Genomic DNA, 23,445 nt, shown 5'->3' on the forward strand with positions numbered 1-23,445 from the left:
AGCCAAATGGACATGGCCATTGAATAAAGTGTCCCTGCACACGTTTAAATGTTATGACAGAGCGAGGGGAGTTGTGGACATTTCTGTGGCATTTTCTAACTTGCTTAATTGCCTGCGTGTGAACCACACACCAGTGGATGCATTATGATGTGGCTGTCGGAAAAAGACAGAATCTCTGGGCACAGCTGCCTGCGTCGCTCCTGGAAAGTGCGATACAGCAGGGACAGATGGTCACGGGTGGCGGGATCGGCACCGCATTCCGTCAGAAAATCATCCATCTCATCCCCTGCCTCCTGCTGGAGTTCTGAGCAAAGCCTTGAGATACAGCACAGATGGGCGATAGACAGAGAGAGGGAGGGAAAGAGTGATCGACAAAGAGGAGGGTCTAAATTAGTTCATGGATAAATGAAAGCTCATTGACTCCATTCTACTGTTCAGGATGTGAGTGCTATAAATAAGCAGAGGACTTGGCTGGCGGGGAAAGGCCCTGAGTGAGAAACCCACCTCTGTTTCTGCTCCTCCTCCTCATCAGCACAGCCCTTCCAATGGAAGTGCACTATGGTATCACTACGGTTCACTATGGTAACAGAGCGCTGGCTGCTGAGGGAAATGTAGGTCTTCTCCATCATGACGGAATTCCGTTCAAGTCGAACGTTTGCATCTGCTGAGGCTCCATATAAACTGATATAAATGTCCTCACCTAAAATGAAAAGAACAAATTTTTGAAGAAACATACTCTGCATTTAGATAATATATCACAGTTACACATCAATGTGAAAGAGCAATATACATTTGCAATTAGTGAAAAAGGGCAAAGTTACATTTAATGTTAACATGTCATGCAGGCTGGATTACTGGACCATTGTTGCATGGCATTTCTCTGTTAAATGCCAAGGGGGTGCTGTTGGATTAACGATGCCACATTTCGGCCAGACTAGGCATGGAAGTACAATGACAGCCGCAGTAACGAAAAAATAAAAACGACATGCAAAACCCCCCATATGGAGTATGTAAACAACCATGCCGGTTTAATTTGCTTTACTAGTTTGGCTAAATTCAAAGCAGGGGCCTTACAGTCTGCTAGTAATCCTGATTTGACCCCACCATGAAAAACCCTGAGGGCAAAGAACACAAGATGAAAAGATATTCAAATAAATCTTTCTGACTTGACTGATCCAGTAAGTGTCATCGTTTATCTGAGTAACGTGTGGCTAAGTAACTAGCAAGGGTGCCTATCATCAAAATTCCAGCACCCTTTTCCATTATGCATGTATAACACCGTTTCCCACTAACGCATTCATAGTATATTTCATTTTCTCATATTTTCTCTCTATACCAGCAAATCATCTCAATCCATCAAGCCGCCTGCGCATGTTGTGGAGAATGCGCTCTTGCTGATTGACAAACAAATTAAATGCCCCGAGTGTCAGCAGCATTGTGGGGAGAGGCTGCCATGCGAAAGACGCTTTCTTTGACAATGACTTGGAGTCAGCTAAATAAACTTAGGGCCACCGTGAACTGCGCCACACACATAATAATTGAATAATTTTCATATATAAATAGACTCGTGTACAGGTAGAGAAAAAAAAGATACAGATTTCTCCTCTAAACTAAATTCTTTTTTTTTTTTTGGAGCATTTATTTGATCTGTAAATGTCCTTCTGAGCACTCAAGGCCTTGGGAACTTTCACACCCAAGATGAAAACAGACCCATCCTCAGAGGCCTTCCCACATAAGCTGTGTGGCAGCTCATTGGGCTCCCACTGGGCCGCAGTGTTATCAGGTTTAATACAGCTTCCTATTTAAGCCTGCACACTGAGCTGTGTGACAGGGATTTAACCTTGGACCAAATCACCCGCTTCTCTCAAAATGAGTCTTACAGTCAACAAAAAATAGGTCAACACTTGCGACCGCTCCTGATAATCTGAAACCATGGACCCTACAAGAAGAAAAAAAATTAAAATATATATATATATATATATACACACACACACACACACACACACACACAAATTACAGAATATCTATATATATATATATACACACACACACACACACACAAATTACAGAATATATACATATATATATACAAGAAATATAAAAAAACAAATGAGAACTATGTGGCAAATAAAATAAGAAGAAGGTATGAAAATAACTGTAGTGGGTATTTGTAGTGAGATACAAAAAGGATGTTCTTTTGGTGTGTTTCCCTGAGAGCTCTGGTGGCTTTCACCGCCTGGTGAATAACAGATGACCGTAAGATGCTGGAGCGAGCATAACCTGCTCTCTAGTCACTGCTTCAGTTACGTAATGATGTCTCTGAGCACATTCTAGTATCAAGGGGAGTAAAAAAAAAAAAAGAAAGAAAAATTAAGTCGACACATCTGAAGTGCCTGGAGCTGAGAATTAGCATTTATTTTTATCTCTCAGATGCTTTTGAGAAATGCGTAGGAGGAAGCAAAAGAATGGAAGGAGGCAGCACTGAGAAAAAAGCCCAAAAAAAGAAGATAACGTAATTATCACAGATATCGGGGAGCTGACACAAGGAGGCTGACAGGCAGTGAGCCCCTCGCATCCACCACGCACACACATCCCCCACTGCTCATGCCAGTCCCATGCTTTCATCCCACGAGTCTCCACGCTGATGAATTCTGCATCGCCATCACTTTCCTCAGTAAGTAAATGACATTTTAACCCCTCTCTCTGCCAATGGAATTAAAAAAGTGATGGAGTGCGTTTTTTTTTTTTTTTTTACTCCCATTGACTGCTCTACTGGTTGTGTGACAGTTTGCAGGGGGAGAGCTGCTGTGGAGCAGGGAGGGGCGTGTCTCTCTGTGCTGCAGTGATGTCTTCATCAGCTCATGTAAGTGCCACTCTAGAAGCACCGCAGGAAGCCATGGTACAGTGTAAATGCTGTAACTATGCTATCTGGGACAGCCCCGTGTCACAAATGACACGTAAACAGGACGACATTGGTTCAGTTAGGCGGGAATAATGTTGCTTAACCTGCATTCTGACAGCAGTAGGCAGATTGCTGTTCATGTGTAACAGCATGAAAAAAGCCACTGAGGCACAGAACGCGGTTTACTGCGATCTGAGCACGGACATGAGTAATGACAGGACTAAAGCAATGGCACCCTGTAAAGGCAACATTAGGCAAAGCAGTGCAATCAACGAGGCATGTCTCCGGCAGAGGTCTGATTCGTTTTGACATAATTGCAATGTTATTAATTTGAGGCAGAGGGGACGAGTGGCTGGGGAGCAGCCATTGCTGGGGATTCTACAGCTTGAGTGAATCGCAGCAGGGGGAACTACACCCTGGAGTGTGGTGGGCGAGTTTCCATGGTCCTGACTGGAAGGAAGGATGTAAAAAAATACAAATAAAAAAATAAATACAACACATTGGAAAATAACATTCAATTCACATTCAGTAACACTGGGCACCGTTTTATCATAAAGGCATTTTCATAAACAGTTTAAAACAGGAGGAGAGAGATGATTGACAGATCTCATGCACATATACTTTGGGTGCACAAACACAAGCATATTAAGAGTTAAACTAGTGCTCCACAGCACAGTAATTATTCTGTGGGCCTTTCTCTTGCCTGATATCAAATGGAAAAAATAATACAGGGCTATAGAAAAATGACTAACTGACCCATGACCAGAATGAGATTTGTTTGTGATATGCAATTTTAAAACACATAAGTATGTTCTTTGCTGGCCTTGCCATCCTGCAAACAAAAGACTTTCATCTCGGCTTTTCTGCTTTTCTTTGTCCCCAAGCGCTCGAGTAATGAACAACTCCAAAGCAAGAGTTCATATGTGCGCCGGTTTAATGACAAAGAGCCCCGCAGTCAAGGCACGCATGGTAATAGGCAATATGCACTAAAAAAGCTAGTCATGGTTACTATTTGTCAAGTTTAAATATACATTTTTCTTATAGTGCTATGTTTAGCAGCACATTACACAGCTGCTGGTGGGGGGCGACTGGAGAAAGACTGAGGAACCCTGTGTTCTCCCCTCGGGAAACCTGAGAAGTAGCTTTCAGCATTAGCGGAGGAGACCCGTTCATCTGTGGCGCACCGCCGGCCACTTCCCAGCTGGTGGGGCTTTTCTACTCCTCATGCATATTTCACCGTCAGCATGCAAAAGCTGAAGTTCAGATAGGATGGATGATGGAAACAGAAACAGCTGGTTCAGGCATTTGTGTTGACTGAGTCATTTATTGAAGCCCCTGAGTACGTTCCTCAGCGGGAAAAATACCAGTAGGTACAAGAAGGAACTTCAAAGCTGTGGAGTTACTATGGTGTCTATGTGTATCAGTATATCAAAAACGTATATCTAAATTCTTTACAGCCTGTGAAAAGGCACTAAATACAGTGCATATATACACAGTGTGTACACATACACATATACATAGTGTATACATACACACACACACACTAATTATTTTACTTGATTAATTTATATTTAGCATCAATTTTTTCACTTCATCTATTTTGCCAGAAATTTCATTTTATCACTTAATTAAAATGCGTCAGACTTTCCAGAAACAGTTTTAGATATTTAGATCTGTTCAATATATCTATTGAGTAGCACTTTTCTTAATACAGGCCCAGCTATACATGGTCAGCTATGAAGAGCTGCTTAATCTGTGGCCCAAATGCAAAGGCGACATGGAAAGGTGCTAAATTAAAAAATCATACACTCCTGATGGGCCAGAGGAGGGCTTTTGATAGTGCAGTACATGATGAAATGTTAATGCCACTGGCCTTCACAGGACCTGTGTGTTTATGCAGTCAGACAGCAGCCACCTCCCAGCAGTATAGCCTGCAATCAACTTGCATCGCTTAGCTATTTAAAAAATATACACACATATAGACAGACACACACATTTACTCACACAGGCGATTAAAAGTCATGAATCTATTAGAGCTATTTGTAACTCATTTTACTGAATTTTAACAGTGTTTAACACAAACTGGTTTCATTGCAATGTTACATGATTTACTTCTTCTGCACTGAACACCGATACAAGTGAGAAATCAATAATTCTGGCCAGGAATAGAAGAGTCCAAGCTGCCAGATTTTTTTCCCCTCTAACAATAATTTGCAAAGATGAACTGCAAGGTCTCAAAAAAACCAAAAAGCCCTAAACATGATTTTAAATCTGCTGGACATATTCTCAATATATCCTTCCATTTACCTCAGTATGTTCCTACATCCTTACTCTAACACACATATCCAATGTTTAATAGGAGTTTACAGATGAACAACAACCTGACCTGGTAATTAACTGTAATTGTCCCACTTTTTAACCTTTAACTCCACCGTCAATGCTTTTTTCCCAGTGGTTGTTGTAAACATCTCATCCTTTTTCCTGAATCTCGCGATCTAATCTATGAAGGAATCAGCACCTTTACCTGCATATTTCCTCCATTGTTGCTTCATTTGCTAACCAACAACTGTAACCATGATCGTATTTCAAATTTTTGGAGAGTTAACATTGTGTTCTTGTGTTCCCTGTTCATATTACAGATACTCATCAAGTACTCATACAGATACTCAACATGGTTCCCTTTAATTATCTATCCGTTTCACAATAAGTAAGCAGTGCAACATTCTGAGAAAATGAGCAAATTAGGAAACAAAATCAGTTCCTAAATCAGATGTTTCTGCTGAACAGAGAAGAAAAATAACCGAAAAAGAAACGAGATTTTTGGGGCAATAAATTCTCTCTTGACTGAGAAGAATACTCAGCTACAAGCATCTTATGTCTGAGACATCTTCATAAGTATATTAATAACTTATGTTAATGAAGCTGCTTCCCATTGGAAAATGAAGATTAAAGATAACGAGCAGTAATGATTATCACAGGTTTATGGTTTTAGCTGGAAGGCTCATGCCAAATGTTATATATTTAGAGTGTGTTCTAATTAACTGCATTTATGGCATTTATCTGACACTTTTATCCAGAATGACTTACAATCAGTAGTGACAGGGACAGTCCCCCCTGGAGACACTCCGGGTTAAGTGTCTTGCTCAGGGACACAATGGAGTAATAAGTGGGGTTTGAATCTGTGACTTTGTGGTCTTCTGGTTCATAGACGAGTGTGTTACTTATGAGGATACTAACACCCTATAATTATAATATTAATTATATATGAATTACTTACCATAGTATAACAAACCATAAACAGAATTATTTATTACAGACCATAAACTCATGTACTTTTAGTTCCAATTCTGCTGCACTACATTACATTTGCTGTAGAGTAATGACGACAACACAAGAACATTTTGATGCTAATTATGTGTCTTTATAAAATGAAGGACTGTGTAAGAAAGGAAAAGAAGAAGTGATGCATGTAGATTGAGTTAGGTGGTTTTATGGCTAGTGTATACACACCTGAGTGATAATGCAGAATAAGATCTTCACTGTGGTCCCCTGACTTTTTAGGTAGGAAGTCAACGGTGACCTGCATGCTGTCCCCCACACCAAGAGTGCCCAGAGGTGGGTCTACTGAGAAAGACCTGGAGAAGAGACATTCTTTCTCATACAGACACACAACATGGTAATAAGGATGTAAAGTACTAAATTTCTTTTCTCATATCCATAATGGGTGAAAAAAAACTGCACCCTGCAAGCTCACCCGCTTGTGCGAAGCTGGAACTTGGCCTCGCAGTCACCAATGTTGCGCACCAGCAGGGTTTTCTGTGACAGGCATTTTACTGGGCACACAGGAAAATGAACCTGGTCAGGGAAGTCAAGGATGGCACGAGCCCCTATTGCCCGGATTGCCACCTCAAACTTCTCTCGCTCTGTTACACATATGAGCCTCTGGTTGTAGTCCTGCAGAATCAGCAGGACAATATACATCAGACATTGTGCACAGGACAATATTTCAGGGTTTAGTACATTTCAAAATGTGACACATGACTTAATTATGACAGATTTTAGGTATAATAATACTCTCCTGGGATTATTATAAAGGACCAATATCGTATATCTAGTATCAGCAGGTTATTTTAATGCCAACCCTACATCAGAAAAATTCTAGAGATATAACATCACAGTAAGATCCACAGCGTTAGTACTGCCATATAGTTAGTGCTATAGCTAGTGAAGTAATTTAAGTTGCAGTCATAGCGTGTAAGTGTAGGTGATTGTAGAATTGTTCTCCTAGGCTGTTTTATATAGCCAAACCACACACTCTTGAATAAGTAGGGTGAATGCATGCATGGATGGATGGATCTCCAGATGGTGTACCTTGTTTTCCTGGGGGGTAAAGACAACAGTGAATGTGGAGGCCATCCCTGGAGCCACTTTTCTGCACACATCAGCAGTGCTGGTAACTCTGAAGAAGAAGGACTCTTCCATCACCACCTTTACCCAACGAGGAATCTGCAAACCATTTACAGACATCCAGTTTTTAAAGGTTAAGAAGACGTTCACTTCGGCTAGAGGAAATAATTACCTTACGGAAAGAAATTGGTGGAGAGTTCAAAATTTTGAATACAACACAGTCACAAAAATGGATTTGGCACTTACAAAATACTACAAAATATATTAACTACAAATATATTATGTGTCTGATGCCACAAAATCTGAAAGAATACATTTTAAACCCCCTACATAATTCTTAGCAAGCTTTTGTTAATGTTGCCTTCACTGGCATACTGTACAATTAATAGGATGTAAAAATTAAATTAGTTTCAAACTGACAGGAAATGGTGAAACCACAGAAGGAAGTTCTTACTACGTAAATAAAAAATGCAAAGATTTTTTTCCATCACTTAATCTAGGAGCCATATTAATATCATTCTTGTGTTAAATCTTTGCTTTTGTAACAAAATCTATGAATGAAAATTTGATTAACAAAATGTTTCAAAACCTCCAAAATGATATTACTGAATTTACATTTGCTCTGTCATGCTGTTAAAACTATGTGGTATATTATTTTTCACCTGTTGGAATAAATTCTGGCTAACATATTGCTCGATTTTCTTCATTAATGTAAAAATGAATGTGTTTCAATTGGCTTGTAATAGTTGAACTTGGTGGAAGATAAATGACAGTGGAATACTTGTAGTGGACTGTGGTATTTAATTCTGCATACCGATAATGCATCAGGGTGAATCTCTTTAAATCTGGACTGTGGATAATCTTCATGCTGGCAGGCAACAGTGGAACAACATTTTTATCCACTTTCTCTGTTCAAAAATTGGGCCACTTGAGCCTTCGAGTTCACTTAGGGCAATATGATTCATTACAGAAAGACTTAAAGAAAGCCCATCAAGATTGTCTGAATTATTTTAGATCAATTGAATGGTTAACTTGGATTTCCTCTAACTGGGTTTTATTCACACTGGTCTAATCTCATGAGCAAATTTCCCTGGGGCTCCAGGCATAAGGTCTAAGATGACTCCGGCCTTGCAGGACAAATCCAACCACAATGTTGCAATATCCCAGGCAATGCAATTTCATTCATAAATCCATTTTAAGTGATTAGTAATAAATAGTATCTACTTTTAAAATTGTTTTACGTAAATATACACCAAAAGTACTAATCCAAGAATTTCATGGTTTGCAGATAAGATCTCAGCATACCCATTTCTTCTCTTCTTGTTTTTTATAGGGGCAGTGGTGGCCTAGTGGGTATAAACAGTGAAGTGATTGTCACATGTGATACACAACAGCACAGCACACGATGCACACAGTGAAATTTGTCCTCTGCATTTAACCCATCACCCTGAGTGAGCAGTGGGCAGCCATGACAGGCACCCGGGGAACAGTTTGTGGGGACGGTGCTTTGCTCAGTGGCACCTCAGTGGCACCTTGGCGGATCGGGATTCGAACCGGCAACCTTCTGATTACGGGGCCGCTTCCTTAACCGCTAGGCCACCACTGCCCCAGGGTATGGAAGCGAACCAAAAATTAGAAGGTTGCCCATTCAAATCCCATGCCACCAAGGTGCCACTGAGCAAAATACCTTTCCCATAGACTGTCATGACTTACCAAGGTGAGGGGTTAAATGCAGAGGACACATTTCATTGTGTCACTGTGTTCTGAGTGTCACGTGACTCCAATCACGTGACCCGGTGAATGCAGGTCTATCCTTAAGGATTGTGTAACAGCACATTCCCCTTGAGCCCCTTGAGCACCCAGGCTCCATCACCTCTGTCAACGGCCGTCAGGTAGGTTTAGGTCCCATCACTGACCAGACCACACCCCTGACACTCGCATGGAGCACATCACCTTCCTCATCACCTTGATCATCATGTCTCCTCTGCTGTCTGTATGAGTCCACGGGCTTAGTGCCTGAGTGGGGCCTCCTCTGCGATGGAGCCTCAATGTCTCCAGCCACAACCGTCATCATCAGCTGCAACTCCCACACCTGCTCAAGTCCAGTCGTGTGCAGATTATCAAGGCCTGAACAAAATCACCTTCAAGAACCGGACCCCCTTCCACTCACTGCCAACGAATCGCCACTGGACCCATCCTGCAACACCCTGATCCATCTCTGCCATTCAAGGTCAAAGTGCACACGTCAGATGTGGCCGCTGATGCCGTCCTGTCCCAACACAGCCCAGATCAGAAATGCCACCCATGCCGCTTCTTCTCATGCAAGTTCACGACGACGCAGCAGCATTAAGGGGTGGGGGACCTTGAACTGCTGGCTGTCAAGTGGACGCTAGAAGAGTGGCAGAACTTGAAGGCAGTGAAGGCAGTTTCACTGCTCGAAGGCAGTGAAACACCCTTTCTTGCCTGGGATGACCACCAGAACCTCCGCTCCATCAAACAGGCTAAGCAGCTGAACATTCCAAGGCTGATGCTCTCTCTTGGCAGCATTCACCTGACACCAGTTCCCCAGAACTGGCTCCCATCCTTCAGCCAGCGAGCATCATGGGTCCTCTACGGTGGTCCCCGGAGAAGCAGGTGCATGAAGGCTGTCACATGACCTGGGGAACACGGAAGCAAGTGATGCACCCCAGCATTAAATGTGCTGAACCAGTCATTGTTTGGCATCTCGCTGGACGACTTGGATCCTCTCCTCTAAACCAAGTTAGATCGCTCCTTTATCTACTCACCTTGTCCTGCTCCTGCTTCCCTGGTCTTTCCTCGTGTTTTATGTATGAGTGTTGACAACAGGGGTCATCGCGGCACCGGCCAGGTATCACTCATAAAGCAAACAGGTGGTGATTCTTTCGCCCTTTATGCACATCTCTGCAATTGTATTTTTATCATCTCCATCTACACATGCTCTCTCATCTGTCTACTCCTCCACTCGGGTCATTGTGCTTTTTGTGCTTCACGATGACAATCAGTTCACTTTGTTCATTCCTTCTGAATGTTCGATCAGCCCTCATGTTACATCGTGATACGGACTGGTACGCAGTTTAGAAAGTAATCGCAAAAAATATTTACGCTTTAAAACTGTGTAACACAACCTTATTACACAGTTTAGTATTGTTCTCTTATTTGCATTATGGACCATTAACACATTCTCAAGGGCCCATTCATTATCCATGATTGGGCTGAGAATTTGAAATGGATTTAAAAATGACTTTAAAGCATTGCATGAGCCCTATACTGACATTTAATGTAAGAGCTTAATTATAACAGTCTATTCAACAATACATCTCCTTGACCTGCTGACAAATCTTTGACTTGGTTTTTAGGCAAAAATTTTTTTGGAATGTAAATTGAGTCCCAGGCCATTCAAATGATGGATCCGTGCATGATTCAGCGCTTTCCTTCAATTAATTATATTGAGTTTGCTGTGGAACACTTTTTAATGCAAAATTCAATCCCTTATTGCTGTGGTGCATGTGGAGTTTTAATTAACGACCTTAGGGCAGCATGTCCTTATGCCCCCTCACATAATTATTACACTAAGAGCAGTCCTGCCTAGCAGCTCCCCCACAAAGAATCACCAAACAAATACAACCCCTTTCTTTCTTCTAAGTGTCACATGATTTATAAATGAACACACAGGAGCAAATTCATTTTCCTGTGCTAGGAGCCTCATCCACCCCACCTTGTCATTGTTCCTCAGCACCAATGGCACCTCATAGGTCTTTAACGGTGTGTACTTTTGGAAGACAATTTCAGAGGGGTAGGGCTGGAACATAGCCTGGTCCACATCCAGAGATGAGAACTAAGGGTACAAAAACAATCTGTGTAACGACAGGACTCTCAATGTCAAGACAAAGTACCTTATTAGGTTAGGGAAAATCAATGGCATTTCCTAAAACAGAAAGAACAAAGATAACATGGCTGTAATGGATACAAGAGCACCTGAAGCACATGACCCTTATCGTGTTATGTATAAGGTTATTGAATGTTATTTTCAACTGGTCTAACTGGACACCTTTCCTTCAAATCAAAGGCAAATTCACACTAAATGACCAAGCACGGGATAAATAAAACAAACTGCTTGTAAATAATGGTTAATAACAGTGAGGCTTAAATCAAGATGAGATGACCAACCAGAGGGTTTAAACAGACCAGTTTCTAAACCAGATATTGCTTTTAATTATGTACATCCCATGTGCCATTGACAGGCCATGATTTTGTTAATTCAAAGTGTTTATTGAAAGATCATTTAAGACATTAAATGATCTTGATAGATATTTGTTGCAATGTATGTATGTGTATTATTTACCTTCTCAGTCATATCACGAAGCTCTAGAATGCGAGGTGGGCGGATCTCATGTGTCTTTGCTAGACGTTTCTCAGTGGTTAGGGACATCACTTGGGCAAAGTCAGATGGGGTCAGCTAGAATCAAAGAGAACATCATAACAGTGTTGTCCAAAGTGGAAAACCAGTCTCTTTGGCTGTAGTTGCTCCAGTGAATTAAAGTGAAACTGAAGTGATTGTCATTATGAAGCACAGCACAAGGTGACACACAACGAAATGCGTCCTCCACCCATCTCCATAGTGAACTGTGGGCAGCCATGAAAGGTGCCCGGGGAGCAGTGTGTGGGGATGGTGCTTTGCTCAGTGGCAACTTGCCAGCTCGGTGTTCGAACCTTCCGATTTTGGGTCCATTTCATTACCTCCTAGGTCACCACTGCCAAATCAGGAGATCAGGAGATCTGATCTGTCTTTTCTTATTCATACACAAATGCACATTTAATGCACAACAAAATCTTTTTCAATGACCTTTGGAGGGGACTGTATCACACCAAACACATACTGTCCTTCCAAAAATTATTCCACTTCTGTTTTGTTTCCTTAAAATCTGTCCATCAGATGGTAAGAAAACTGAACCAATTTTATGATTTTGAGGTCAGAGGCAGAAAAGAGTTTAACTTAAAATAAAAAGGCTGATGAAAGAGGGTATACATATTGAGTTTGAATGGCTGCCAGATATGTATTCAACACATGAATCTATTGTATGCTTCAAAGACAATAAAATTCTATATAAAAAACACACTTGAAAGCATTATATATATGATATATATATATGATTGGACTGGCACATTTTTAGCTGGAAACACCTTTAATTTATAACTCTCCAGATGTGACACTCACTCTGGATCCCTTATCTGCTTTTTTGGCCACTTTTGGACTCCTGCCTTTGAGTGCTTCCATTGTGAAGAGCCTAGAGAAATCGGATGAAAACGCACAAACAGGTTTGGTTAGACAAAAGTTGCACACATCGATACAGTAATACACAGTGGTACCTCAACGCTACCAGCAAAACGGAGTGTTGGAAACAATGAAAAATAATAAATCCTGAGCTATAACGTACAGCAGCTCGCTCGACTAACCACGGTCGAGGTCCAAACTCATCTAATATCACGTCTCACGTATTCGCGGTTCGGTGCTCGAGTTTGGCGGTCGCCTTGACAGCACGAGCCGGCGCACCTGGCAACATCGCCCGCGCTGATTGGATCAAAGTTCGAATAGAACAGAAGGCGCCGAGCTCGACAGCGCCGCTTGGGAACAGTTTTCAACTGTAAAGGTGAATATTCAGATTCCAGCGTCAGGCTGTCGATCGCACGGATGCAGTGACCTCTCTCTCATGCCCGGTGACCTCTTCTTGCGTTTCGTTTTCCGGCAGCATCCTGCCACTGCTGTCTGTAATCGCCCCCCACAAACATTTAAACATTTAAATGTAGTGTGACCAGAAGCCTTTTGTTCCAGTACAATCGTCCGGTATTCCAGAGAAGCCAGCTAATGCACAGAAGGAATGACGTAACTGGAAAAGTCTCAGAGGAAATGCAGAATCAAGGGAGGTGGTGCCTTCTGTTTCAACTCAGTAAATCCATTTTTCAGCATGGCCTATAAGAGCCTAATCATGCCTTCATATTGTCACGTATGTTTTTTTGGTGTTACTATATAGTTTTATGTGTTCATGCAAACATCGTTTACAGAATAAATTACCCAGAGCAGTATAGGATACCAAGGAATAAACCCCCAAAGTAATCAGAATCATATTAGAAAGAATACAGAAAGAATCTTGATTTCACACAGGCATGACATGCCTAGTCCTATAAAAGAAAAAGCAGAATGTGTCACATTCAAAAGAATGTGAGTTGGGTGGTAGTAACCTGGTGGGTAACACACTCGCCTATGAACCAGAAGACCCAGGTTCAAATCTCATCTACTACCATTGTGTCTCTGAACAAGACACTTAACCCTAAGTTGCTCCAGGGGGACTGTCCCTGTAACTACTGATTGTAAGTGATTGTAAGGACAAGGGTGTCTGATAAATGCTGTAAATGTCAATGTAAATGTAAAAGTGTCAGTATATAGATAAGAATATATTTGTGAAATTGTACATATGTACAGAGTGGATATATGTACACATATTGCAAATAAATGGTGTATTGGATGTGAGTGTTTGATAGTCTATGTATGTATGTGTGGTCTGACAGTTTTTGTCAGGAAAGACCTTCTGAATCTCTCCACTGCCACTGAAGGACCTGCTCAGTGTTGTGAGTGTCTCCTGGGGTGGGAGGTGTTATGCATCACTCGCCACCTCCACTGGGTCCAGAGGGCATCCTAGAACAGAGCCGGCCCTCCAGATCGGCCTGTTCAGCCTCTTTCTGTCCCCAGCGGAGATGCTACCTTCCCAGCAGACCACACCATAAGATAGCTGAGGCCACCACAGAGTCATTAAAAGTCTTCAAAAGTGGCCCCATCACCCCAAGAGACCTGAGATTCCCAGCAGGTACAAAGATGAATAAATACATTTGCATCAGATAAATGCACATGTGTAGAATGTCTGTGCTAAGCTATTTTCTGTTAGTAGGCATGATGCTGCTTCATCATCTCAAAACTGTAACTTAGGAGGGATGGGATGCAGTGACCTTGACTAATGTACAGTAGGTAGCAGCCAGCAAATGCCTGCTTCAAATATCGCCACACAAGCTTCTTTGGCATGGAAGCCACCCTCAGAGTGTGAATAGAAAGGAAGACTTTGACCTTGTATTAAGACAAACGAGCTAAGGGCTTTATATGCCCCATGCATTTAGTGTTGATCTAGGAGCAGCACTATAATTTACGTCCCTGTAACTACGTCCAGAACCCTGGAGACACTTAGGGTTAAGTGTCTTGCTCAGGGACAGGATGGTAGTAAGTGGGGTTTGAACCTGGGTCTTCTGGTTCATGGACGAGTGTGTTACCCACTAGGCAACTACCCCCTGTTTAAGTATTCAGTGCTATCTGTATTTAGCTTTTGAAAAGGATTTTCTTTTTCTCAGTTATGAGAAGCTATGTGCTTCTCTGAAGTGGGGGTTTGGAGGAAACTGAAATAATGAAATTGTGATATTATGGATGGGGATATTTTTGTAATTGTAAGCGCTGGGAGGAGGGGTCTGAAATTTCTCGTGCTTTTGCCACATTTGCGCTCGGTGCCCGGTTATTCCTGGCCGTCTGACAGCTCTCGGGCTCTCCTTCCGTTCGCGGGTCAGCGAGCGGAGCAGCAGCTCAGAAAATTGGATTAGAACGCAAGCGCCCATTCATACAACCCGCCCGACTCCGAGGCCCCGCCCCTCGCTGCCGCCGGCCCGTCCGTTGCCTAGCAGCGGGCTTACGTGTGACGTCGCGCCGCTGACGTACGAGCGGTCTTGCTGAAAGAGCGCGCGCCCCCGCTGGAAGCAGCACCCTCGCCATCAGCCGAGAGCGAACATGTCCGCATCCAGCGAACGCAGGTAGGCGAAACAGGGAGGACCAGTCCTCTGGAAGCGTAAAGAAACGTAACATGGTGAACATAGAACGGCCCACTGACGTAAATAATACCGTGTTTAGGTAGGTAACGTGTGTGTGTTACGGTCAGAACGTGGAGTCACCCCATTCTGCTGTCTAGTAAAGAGCCCCCACAAAACAAAAAGCTTATCTTGTACTTTTTAACACAAGTTCGACTAGCCGTATTTATTCTCATTGTTAAAATAAATGTCCGTTTGTACGAATGAGTGGGGCGGCGTGTTAGATTCTTCCGCCTGTGCTGGTTACAGCTCCGTTCTCCCGTTGCGACGAGGCGACTCTTAAAGCGACAGGTACGCGCGAGATGGAACGGTCGCCGCCGCTCGGCGACATCCCGCGCCGCCTCTGACAGGAACCACGACGCGGCTCCTCCGCCGCTCGCACCGAGGCCGTGGGGCTGAATGGAAAGTGCTGATCCCGCACCGGCCGGCAGCACCACGGACAGCTACTCCCCTTCCCCCCCCGGGCCGCGACCCCGGTCGGGGGGATTTCAGATGGAGCCTCCGCTCCTTCCACGCAGGCGCCTTCCGTGCGAAATGGTCGAAAAACACACGCCACGTTAGGCTGAATAGGCACAGCAGCACTAAATTAAAAAATATATATTATTTTGAAAAATGAATATGCGTTTAGCTAACAGTTGTTACTCGCCATGTACAGTATAGTTAGTCACTTATTTCACAAGATTACATTTTATAATGGCACATTTTGCTCAGACCTGCCTTTTAATATACATAATCACTGCTTGCTGCACTGTTTACGGCATTCTTCGTGGAATCTGTAATTTGACAAGCTGATGCCCGAACAACACTGCAAATATTTAACCCCTGTAAACCCCTGTAAAAATTAAAACGTTGACATTTCACCAGTGTGGCGCCAGTTCACGCTGGACAAGAACCCATTCGAGGAATTTAAAGTTCATAGTTATTTTTTTATCTATGTTATATATATATATATTTTTTTTTTTTCACAGTGCTTGAAATTTTCATTTTAATTTGCATGTTTATAAAACGAGCGAAGCTCGCCGTGCTGGCTGTCGGTGAGAGATCTGCAGTCACTGCCCGGTCTGATCTGCGCATGCGCGGTTTTCTTCAATGTTTTTTTTTTTAACGCGCAGGATTATAGGGTCGGGCAAACACGTACTGATCGCAACACTAATCGTGTGCAGATGTCCATCTGCAGCAGAACCCGATAGAGACATTAAATAAGCGTTTATAAGAGATATTGGTCATATGATGTGCTTGCTTTCAAAATCACAGAGCACACACATATGTTTGTAAAAAAGTAATTTCCCATATACTGCAAGAATGAGAAATGAACTTTGAAATAACAGCTAAATATCAGGGTGTCAGAAAGACGCATTGAGGAAATATATCAGCCACTGTTCAAGTGGATCCAACATCAAGAGGAAACATTTCTGTAAAAATGAATTATTTCTAACTCTCCAAAACCAATTATGATTCTAAATAGAATTTGTTGAACAAATGTAATGTTGCAATATCTGTATAATACAAGATGTTGAATAATATGAATGAAAATAAAAAATTGCGCTCTCCTGCAAGATTGTTCACATCTTGTAAAGTAAAATAAACTGCTAACTGATTTCTGTCCAAAGCTACAATAACAATTACATTTTTCTGCTAGAGAAGGTTTTTTTTGTGGCTGTTCACACACTAACACTCAAACAATAAATGTCTATTGTTCATTTTTAGATATGACCATGAAGAATACAAGGAGACTGCAGACTGGCTGTTGTCCCGAACAGATATCAGACCCAAGATAGCCATCATCTGTGGGTCAGGCCTGGGTGGGCTTGCTAACCTGCTGGAGAACAAGATTGCTCTTCCTTATACCAGCATCCCCTTGTTCCCGCACAGTACAGGTCAGCGTACATTTTAATGATGAAAAAATGACGTGTTAAACATCCCACTGAAATTGGTACAGATTTCGACAGGTAAACATGCTTGTTTTTGAGATGATGCTTAATTCGGCCCGTTCTTGGATTCGTTTTGAACTGAGCAGTTGGACCTTTATGATGAGTGGGACCTCTTGTTATTAGTTTAGGAGAGGGATTTTCAGATCTGGCATATTCAGTTACAGCTGTTACTCTTTAAATTCTTAACATAACATTTTTTAATAGCCCCGCCTTTTAAATTACGACTCCTTACTACACGACATGTTCTTTGAGGTAACAATTATGTGACAAGCTGCTGCCTGAAGATCACCGCAAATATGTCAAAGTATTTAACCCCTTTCAGGCCATCGACAAATTCTCATTCCTCTTGTAGCAAAAATGCAAGACATTAAAACAGAATTTCACTTTCATGAAAGTTTTTTCTTGTTTCTGTGAGTCATGTATAATTTAGCCTATTTTGTGCTGAGCATATGGACCTTCATGCTGCCTGGGAGCCCTTGTTATTATTTTAGATTATTTAAATGTTTTTATCATTCGTGTCATCAACGAACCATTATATTACCCTCTCTAATGAAGTTGCGAGCTAATAATGGAACAGATGGGATGGCGGAGAAACGACAAGCACTGACTTCATGACTGGGACATGTACTTTTGTTTTTTCCTGTCCTATGAGTTTTACAAATGAGGCAATGTAGCCTTCTCTGGCATCCTGGCCAAAGGCAAGAGGTTGGACGCTTCTGTTAGTGCTGCTCCCAGTTCTGGGTTTGGTGGCAAAGGTGTAGCATTCATGCGCTGCATTTTTTTTAGAGACTTAATCTGAAAACTTGCCATATCCCATACTTTTGCTGCAGTGCAAGGACACACGGGTCAGCTGGTCTTTGGGGAACTGAATGGAAAGCAGTGTGTCTGCATGCAGGGAAGGTTCCACTTCTATGAAGGTTACAATATGGCCACCGTGAGTATCGGTCTTATACGTCTTCATTACAACGCTTACTGTGTAATTGCGTATTGCTCATGCGTCATGTCCTTACTACACTCATGACTCATATGTGAATGTGTGTGTGTGTGTGTGTGTGTGTGTGTGTGTGTTCTCCATCTGAGGGACTGGTGGGTCTTTTAATGGGGTTTTCCCCCAGTGTGCTTCTTGATTCTTGATGAGCACCCTGTGACCCTACTGGATAATCTGGTTGCTGGCTTGATGATGGATGGATGAATAGATGGACCATCTTGAAAGATAGCTTTTCGATGGTTCTCCCTTCATTGCATAGCCAAGATTTAGCACCTAGTGAAGCAGCGAACTGACCTCTGCCTATGATTTAACCTTCACACAGTGCTCCTCTGAAGTAATGCGCTGACAGCAAAAAAGGGGAAGCATGTGCTAGTAATATCTGGAGAAGTGAGACATGAGGTGATAAACCATTTACTGGCAGGGACGTTGAGGGCGTGGAAAACATGGTGCTTATAACATTTTGTGTGAAACAAGGGAAGAGATCTGAAATTGAGGAGAGGCATAAAACAAGTAACACATCATTAGTTTTTTTTTTTTTTCTTTCTTTTTCTTTTTTTAACACGCCATGTAATAGCTATAGGATCCATCAAGAACTCCATTACTATTACCATAGCGACAACAAGAGTTCTCACGGCCTATTATGTCGTTCCTTTGATTGTCTGACCATATGGACTGTAGCAAATGTGTGCAAGTTTTGAAAGCCTTCAGCAAAAAGCAGGACTTGAAAGACACTTATAACTCCGTTCATGTTTAAAATGGGTGAACACATGGGTCTAGGCACCAAAATGTATGTGTTTTTTTATGGTGGTAATCTTAAAACATGATTACTGGGTCTTTTTCCAGAGTCATAAACATTTGTCTTGTCAGTACTACTGTAAATTGCAGAGAGAAGAGCGTTTGTGCCTGTGAGCCTTTGACCCCGTGCGTAACACACTGCAGTGGCAAGAAACAGTGGTTTTCATAACGTGCAAGGTGTCTGTAGTTAAACTTTATCTCTCTATTCTTCTACCCCCAAAAACTATTTGTACCTTGGACTGTGAACCTGGTTCCAAAAGAAAGTCCCCATTAGCTGGATCTGGCAGGGGAGAGTTTCACTTTGAATGTGTCTTAAACCCGAGAAGATTTACATCTGAGCAAAAGCTTTGGTAATGGCGAGAATGCGATCATGCATTTATGTGTCATTTCTCAATCCATCTTGGGTGCAATGAAAAACAATCCCCCTAATGTGTATGGATTCTCATATCGCATAATGAGTCCTAATGTTCACAGCCTTTTCAAGCAAGACTTTATACCTACTATAAGAGCATAATATTAGTCAAGCCTGAGTGGTCTAATGTGGTATGGTTGCAGGAGTCATTATATGTAAAAAGAAATCTGTTGCCTGCTAATAAATATCCAAAAACACTTACTCAGAGGCCTTGTCTGTGAAAGGTAACCTATCCGATACGAGTGTTCCATCTGATGGGAGTGGAGACTTTGATCGTCACTAATGCAGCTGGTGGACTGAACCGCAGCTTCAAGGTGGGGGACATAATGGTGATTAAAGACCACATAAACATGCCGGGCTTTGCGGGCCAGAGCCCCCTGTGTGGCCACAATGATGAGAGGTAAGCAACTTACTTTTCTGACGGGTGTTTGTCAATGTCACCTGCTTGGTGAACTCCCCACCACATCCTGGACCTGTTTTACCTGTGTGTGTGTGTGCGTGTTCACTTCTACAGGTTTGGAGTGCGTTTTCCCTGCATGTCCGATGCATACGACAAGAACCTGACTCAACTGGCGAGGGAGGTCGCTCGGGAGCAAGGCTGCTCCTCCTTCATCCAGGAGGGTGTCTACTGCATGGTGGCAGGCCCATGCTATGAAACCATCGCAGAGTGCAAGGCCCTGCTGACTCTGGGGGCCGATGCTGTCGGTATGTCCCGATCCGAATTCGAATGCGCAATAAAGCATTGTGTTATCTCGCGATCTGAGCATAAAAAGCTGTTCCTCTGACCTTTGGAATTCAGGAATGAGCACTGTTCCGGAGGTGGTGGTGGCCAGGCACTGCGGCTTGAGTGTTTTGGGGCTGTCGCTCATCACAAACAAAGCTGTGATGGACTACGACAGCCATGAGAAGGCTAATCACGAGGAGGTCCTGGAGACCACCCGCTTACGCGCCAATGACCTCCAGAGGCTGGTCAGTCAGCTGGTGACAAGGCTGTAAAGCAGGTTAATGTGGTCTGTGCCCATCTCCAGCTGTCTTAATGCTAGAATAACCTGAAAATGAAAATACTGATCACCATGAAACTCACCTACCAGCAATCAGTAATAAAAATGTATTGAATTCAACATGACACAAAATAACAGTAAAGAAAATATTGCTGCAATATAGACTTTTTTAATTTAAATTAATTTATCTAACTGTGAAAATGCTGAAGAATGTCTGTTTAGAGAATTTGCTCAGGATGATTAGTCACTTTATCCCTGCCGCCCGACGGAGTTTACCCTGATATTCTTTAGAAACTGGTGCGTCAGTAACTTGCTATTCAAAGCGCACACACAGAGATAGAAAACCATGCAGAATGAGATAACTTTACACATTCATTATTTTTACATTTATTCTCATTGGAAAAGTGTTGAAGAGGTCTAGGGCATTGTGTGTTAAAAGCTAGAAATCCAAATAATACACTGTTTTCAGAAATAGATATATATGAATAGTGTGTATTTAAAATGTACTGTAAGATGTGTAAGAACAGTGGTTCTCATAATGTGGGCTCATACAGGTGATACAGGTGTTGTAGAAAAACCAGAGCCGTAGAGCGCAAATCACGTTTCCTCTCGCTCAGACTGGTTTGCGGGTTAATACTGGAACCTGGGACACTGCTGCTGGCAAGCTTGAACAAGCGTGAGGGGGCGTGGCATGCAATCAGTGTTCCGGGGAACCTTCATCATTTACATTTAATCAGACGTCCTTATCCAGAGCGACTTATAATCAGTAGTGACAGGGACAGTCCCCCCTGGAGCAACTTAGGGTTAAGTGTCTTGCTCAGGGACACAATGGTAGTAAGTGGGATTTGAACCTGGGTCTTCTGGTTCATAGGCTACTACCACCCCTCATGTGTGGCCGGACCTCCACCACGATAGCATTCAAACGAACAGCAGATAAAAATAAACGTGAAAAAGCTACAGATTTCATCTTCTAAAAAGTTCAAAATGATTCACGGTAAAATTTACGGCCAACGTTTCAAATTTTATAGAAGATGAAGTCTGTCTAGCTGGGATTCCACTTGTTTTCAGTTTTTGTACCTAATTCATCTTCTAAAATGTGTTTCCATTAAACACCCTGTTCCCTAAGCTTTCCTTTCACGACTGAAATACATAGACATCAAGAGTATTGTTGTCACCTGCCAGCCTGTCCCACGTGGTTTACTGTTGGACAAGTTTAATTTCTTTCCATTGTGGGTGATGTTTGAGAACCGCTGCTCCAGAGTATGATGAAATTTGGATTCCTATTCATTTGTAATAAAAGAACTGTGAATTATTTTGTTGTATTATTATTCCTCCACTGAGTTCTGTCTCCTTCTCTGTTGCTGGAAGTTGACCCTTAAAGCCACTTACGCCAACGCTATTACATTTTTACTGAAATCATATTAACCTGGAAACAGTTGTCTTGCCAGAAATCACGAGATGAACAAAAAAGTCTTCATCCGATGCACTGACCATGGTCATGGTGCAGCACTAGCTGCCTGATGAATAATGCAGAGATAAAACCACATGGCGCATGCAGTGGCACTGACGCCACTCTCCCTGGATGATCCTTCTCCTTGGAAGACTCCACTCCAGTGTAGCAGGCGCCTGGCCATCTTGCCTTGTTCCCCTCTCCTCGGCCCACTTTCTCCCCGCTTCCTCCATTTTCCTTCGCCGCGTGCTCCCGAATTTGGCATTACTTCACTCATTCATGGAATTCCTTCACACCGGTTCAACGCCGGCACATCCTCTTCCACAGCATTTCTCATTTCAGAGTCTGTGCCACCGTTTGGAATAAACCCATATGAACCACGAGCCTTATTAAATCAGCAGAGTGAAAATTAAATAATGATTGATGAATGCATTGTGAGTTTGGCACCGGTCTCCATGCAGTTCTCTCTGAAGCACCACAACCACATAATGCCACACACAAACTCTCTCTTTCTCTCTCTCTCACACACACACACACACACAAGAACACATTAACTTGGAATCCATTTTTAGAATCAAGAAGCAAATCCTTCCACTCTCCTCTCCCCAGACGTCTCCCTACGCCAAACGCTCCCTCCCATCCCCCCCCGGCAAGCTCCTCTCCCCGTTTTCATTTTGTTTCTAATCAGCACAGAGCAATCCTCGTGCTGCAACAGAGCCCCGAGTCCACGGGAGAGTGTGCGGGAGCGAGAGCCCAGCGGACAGATCCGCATTAACCATCCAAGCACATTAAAGGAGATTCCCAATTACTCTCACGTAGAACCCTCCACCGGAAATCCCGTGGATACGTTCTCCGAAAGACGTGCAATTTTTTGTCCAGTTAGTGCCCCCATTGATATGCAGATAATCTGTGAGAGCGAGTGGAAAATAGCACCCCCCACCACCGCCACCCTACAGACTCTTCTGAGGCCGAGTAGAGAATGGCAGCAGCGCTGTCCAGAGGTCAGAGCCATCGTCACATCTGCATGGGGACAGCGCGCGTCTTAAACGAATGATCCGTCTGTCCTCGCCTCGCCAACAAACCCAACGTGAGGATATTGACCGCGTAGAGAAAAGACTCGCGGAGGAAATTGACTCTGACATCTCTGCTGAGTAAAGGCTTTGGGCGCCTTCGGACGGGGGCCGTGCACACCGTTCCTCCTGGCTCTCGCCCAGGGTCTGGGTGACATCGGTGGCAGATGGTATTGACACCGTACACATCGGGTGGCCGTAGTTGGCTGTCAATCGCAGATCATATTGAATGGGCTTCGTACCGGAGGGCCGACCCCTGCGGGTGACATTCGTTCACCATTACTGTTAATGATTGGGAACACAGGAGGGAACATATTACTGTGTCACTGCGCGGTGCGGCATGGATTATTTCGAGTTCCTCAGGTCCCTCCAGTTTAACATTAGTCACATTACTGTGTCTAGAGCCACTACAGAAAAGTAGACAATAGCTACAGTGATTTATTGCAACATGTGCAAAAATAAATACAGTACATGGCATGATCATTTCTCAGATCCGATTCCGCGTTCATCACTCAAACCGTCACAGAGCCCAAGGAGGAGCCCTCTCCTCTTTACATTTTGACAATAAATTG

The 23,445-nt window shown here is 42.9% G+C and overlaps 2 protein-coding genes and 1 long non-coding RNA gene across 4 annotated transcripts in view; 2 read left to right on the forward strand and 1 right to left on the reverse strand.

Moving 5' to 3' along the window:
- Positions 1-12,875, reverse strand: part of hydin (HYDIN axonemal central pair apparatus protein) — a 60,412-nt gene extending 47,537 nt beyond the window's left edge. The window contains exons 1-9 of one of the 2 annotated variants that reach the window (XM_028957888.1): positions 12,785-12,875; positions 12,546-12,615; positions 11,673-11,786; positions 11,046-11,165; positions 7,274-7,408; positions 6,657-6,856; positions 6,413-6,537; positions 505-700; positions 132-315 (exon numbers count right to left, since the gene is read on the reverse strand). In XM_028957888.1, the coding sequence (XP_028813721.1) occupies positions 132-315; positions 505-700; positions 6,413-6,537; positions 6,657-6,856; positions 7,274-7,408; positions 11,046-11,165; positions 11,673-11,786; positions 12,546-12,605 (1,134 nt within the window). In that variant the 5' untranslated portion in view covers positions 12,606-12,615; positions 12,785-12,875. Of the gene's footprint in view, positions 1-131; positions 316-504; positions 701-6,412; positions 6,538-6,656; positions 6,857-7,273; positions 7,409-11,045; positions 11,166-11,672; positions 11,787-12,545; positions 12,616-12,765 lie in introns of both variants that reach the window. The other variant, XM_028957887.1, reaches the window with a different exon arrangement.
- Positions 2,569-6,500, forward strand: LOC114766740 (uncharacterized). Its single transcript, XR_003742856.1, has 3 exons — positions 2,569-2,674; positions 2,788-2,863; positions 6,464-6,500. It is a non-coding gene; the product is annotated as an uncharacterized LOC114766740 (long non-coding RNA).
- Positions 12,876-15,076: 2,201 nt separating the features above from the next.
- pnp6 (purine nucleoside phosphorylase 6) lies at positions 15,077-21,666 on the forward strand. The gene is made up of 6 exons (XM_028957889.1): positions 15,077-15,172; positions 16,934-17,103; positions 17,988-18,091; positions 19,577-19,752; positions 19,867-20,057; positions 20,152-21,666. Exons 1-6 carry the CDS (start codon positions 15,150-15,152, stop codon positions 20,346-20,348), a joined length of 861 nt encoding a protein of 286 aa, XP_028813722.1. The 5' UTR covers positions 15,077-15,149; the 3' UTR covers positions 20,349-21,666.
- Positions 21,667-23,445: the final 1,779 nt, after the last annotated feature.

This window comes from Denticeps clupeoides, chromosome 17, assembly GCF_900700375.1.
Source record: "Denticeps clupeoides chromosome 17, fDenClu1.1, whole genome shotgun sequence".
Lineage (NCBI taxonomy): Eukaryota > Metazoa > Chordata > Actinopteri > Clupeiformes > Denticipitidae > Denticeps > Denticeps clupeoides.

Bases quoted from the DNA above. Each gene is read 5' to 3' on its own strand.
- pnp6 (XM_028957889.1), top strand. From the start codon at position 15,150: ATGTCCGCATCCAGCGAACGCAG. The intron at 15,173-16,933 runs GTAGGCGAAACA...GTTCATTTTTAG, and splicing joins TCCGCATCCAGCGAACGCAG to ATATGACCATGAAGAATACA. The intron at 20,058-20,151 runs GTATGTCCCGAT...TTTGGAATTCAG, and splicing joins TCTGGGGGCCGATGCTGTCG to GAATGAGCACTGTTCCGGAG.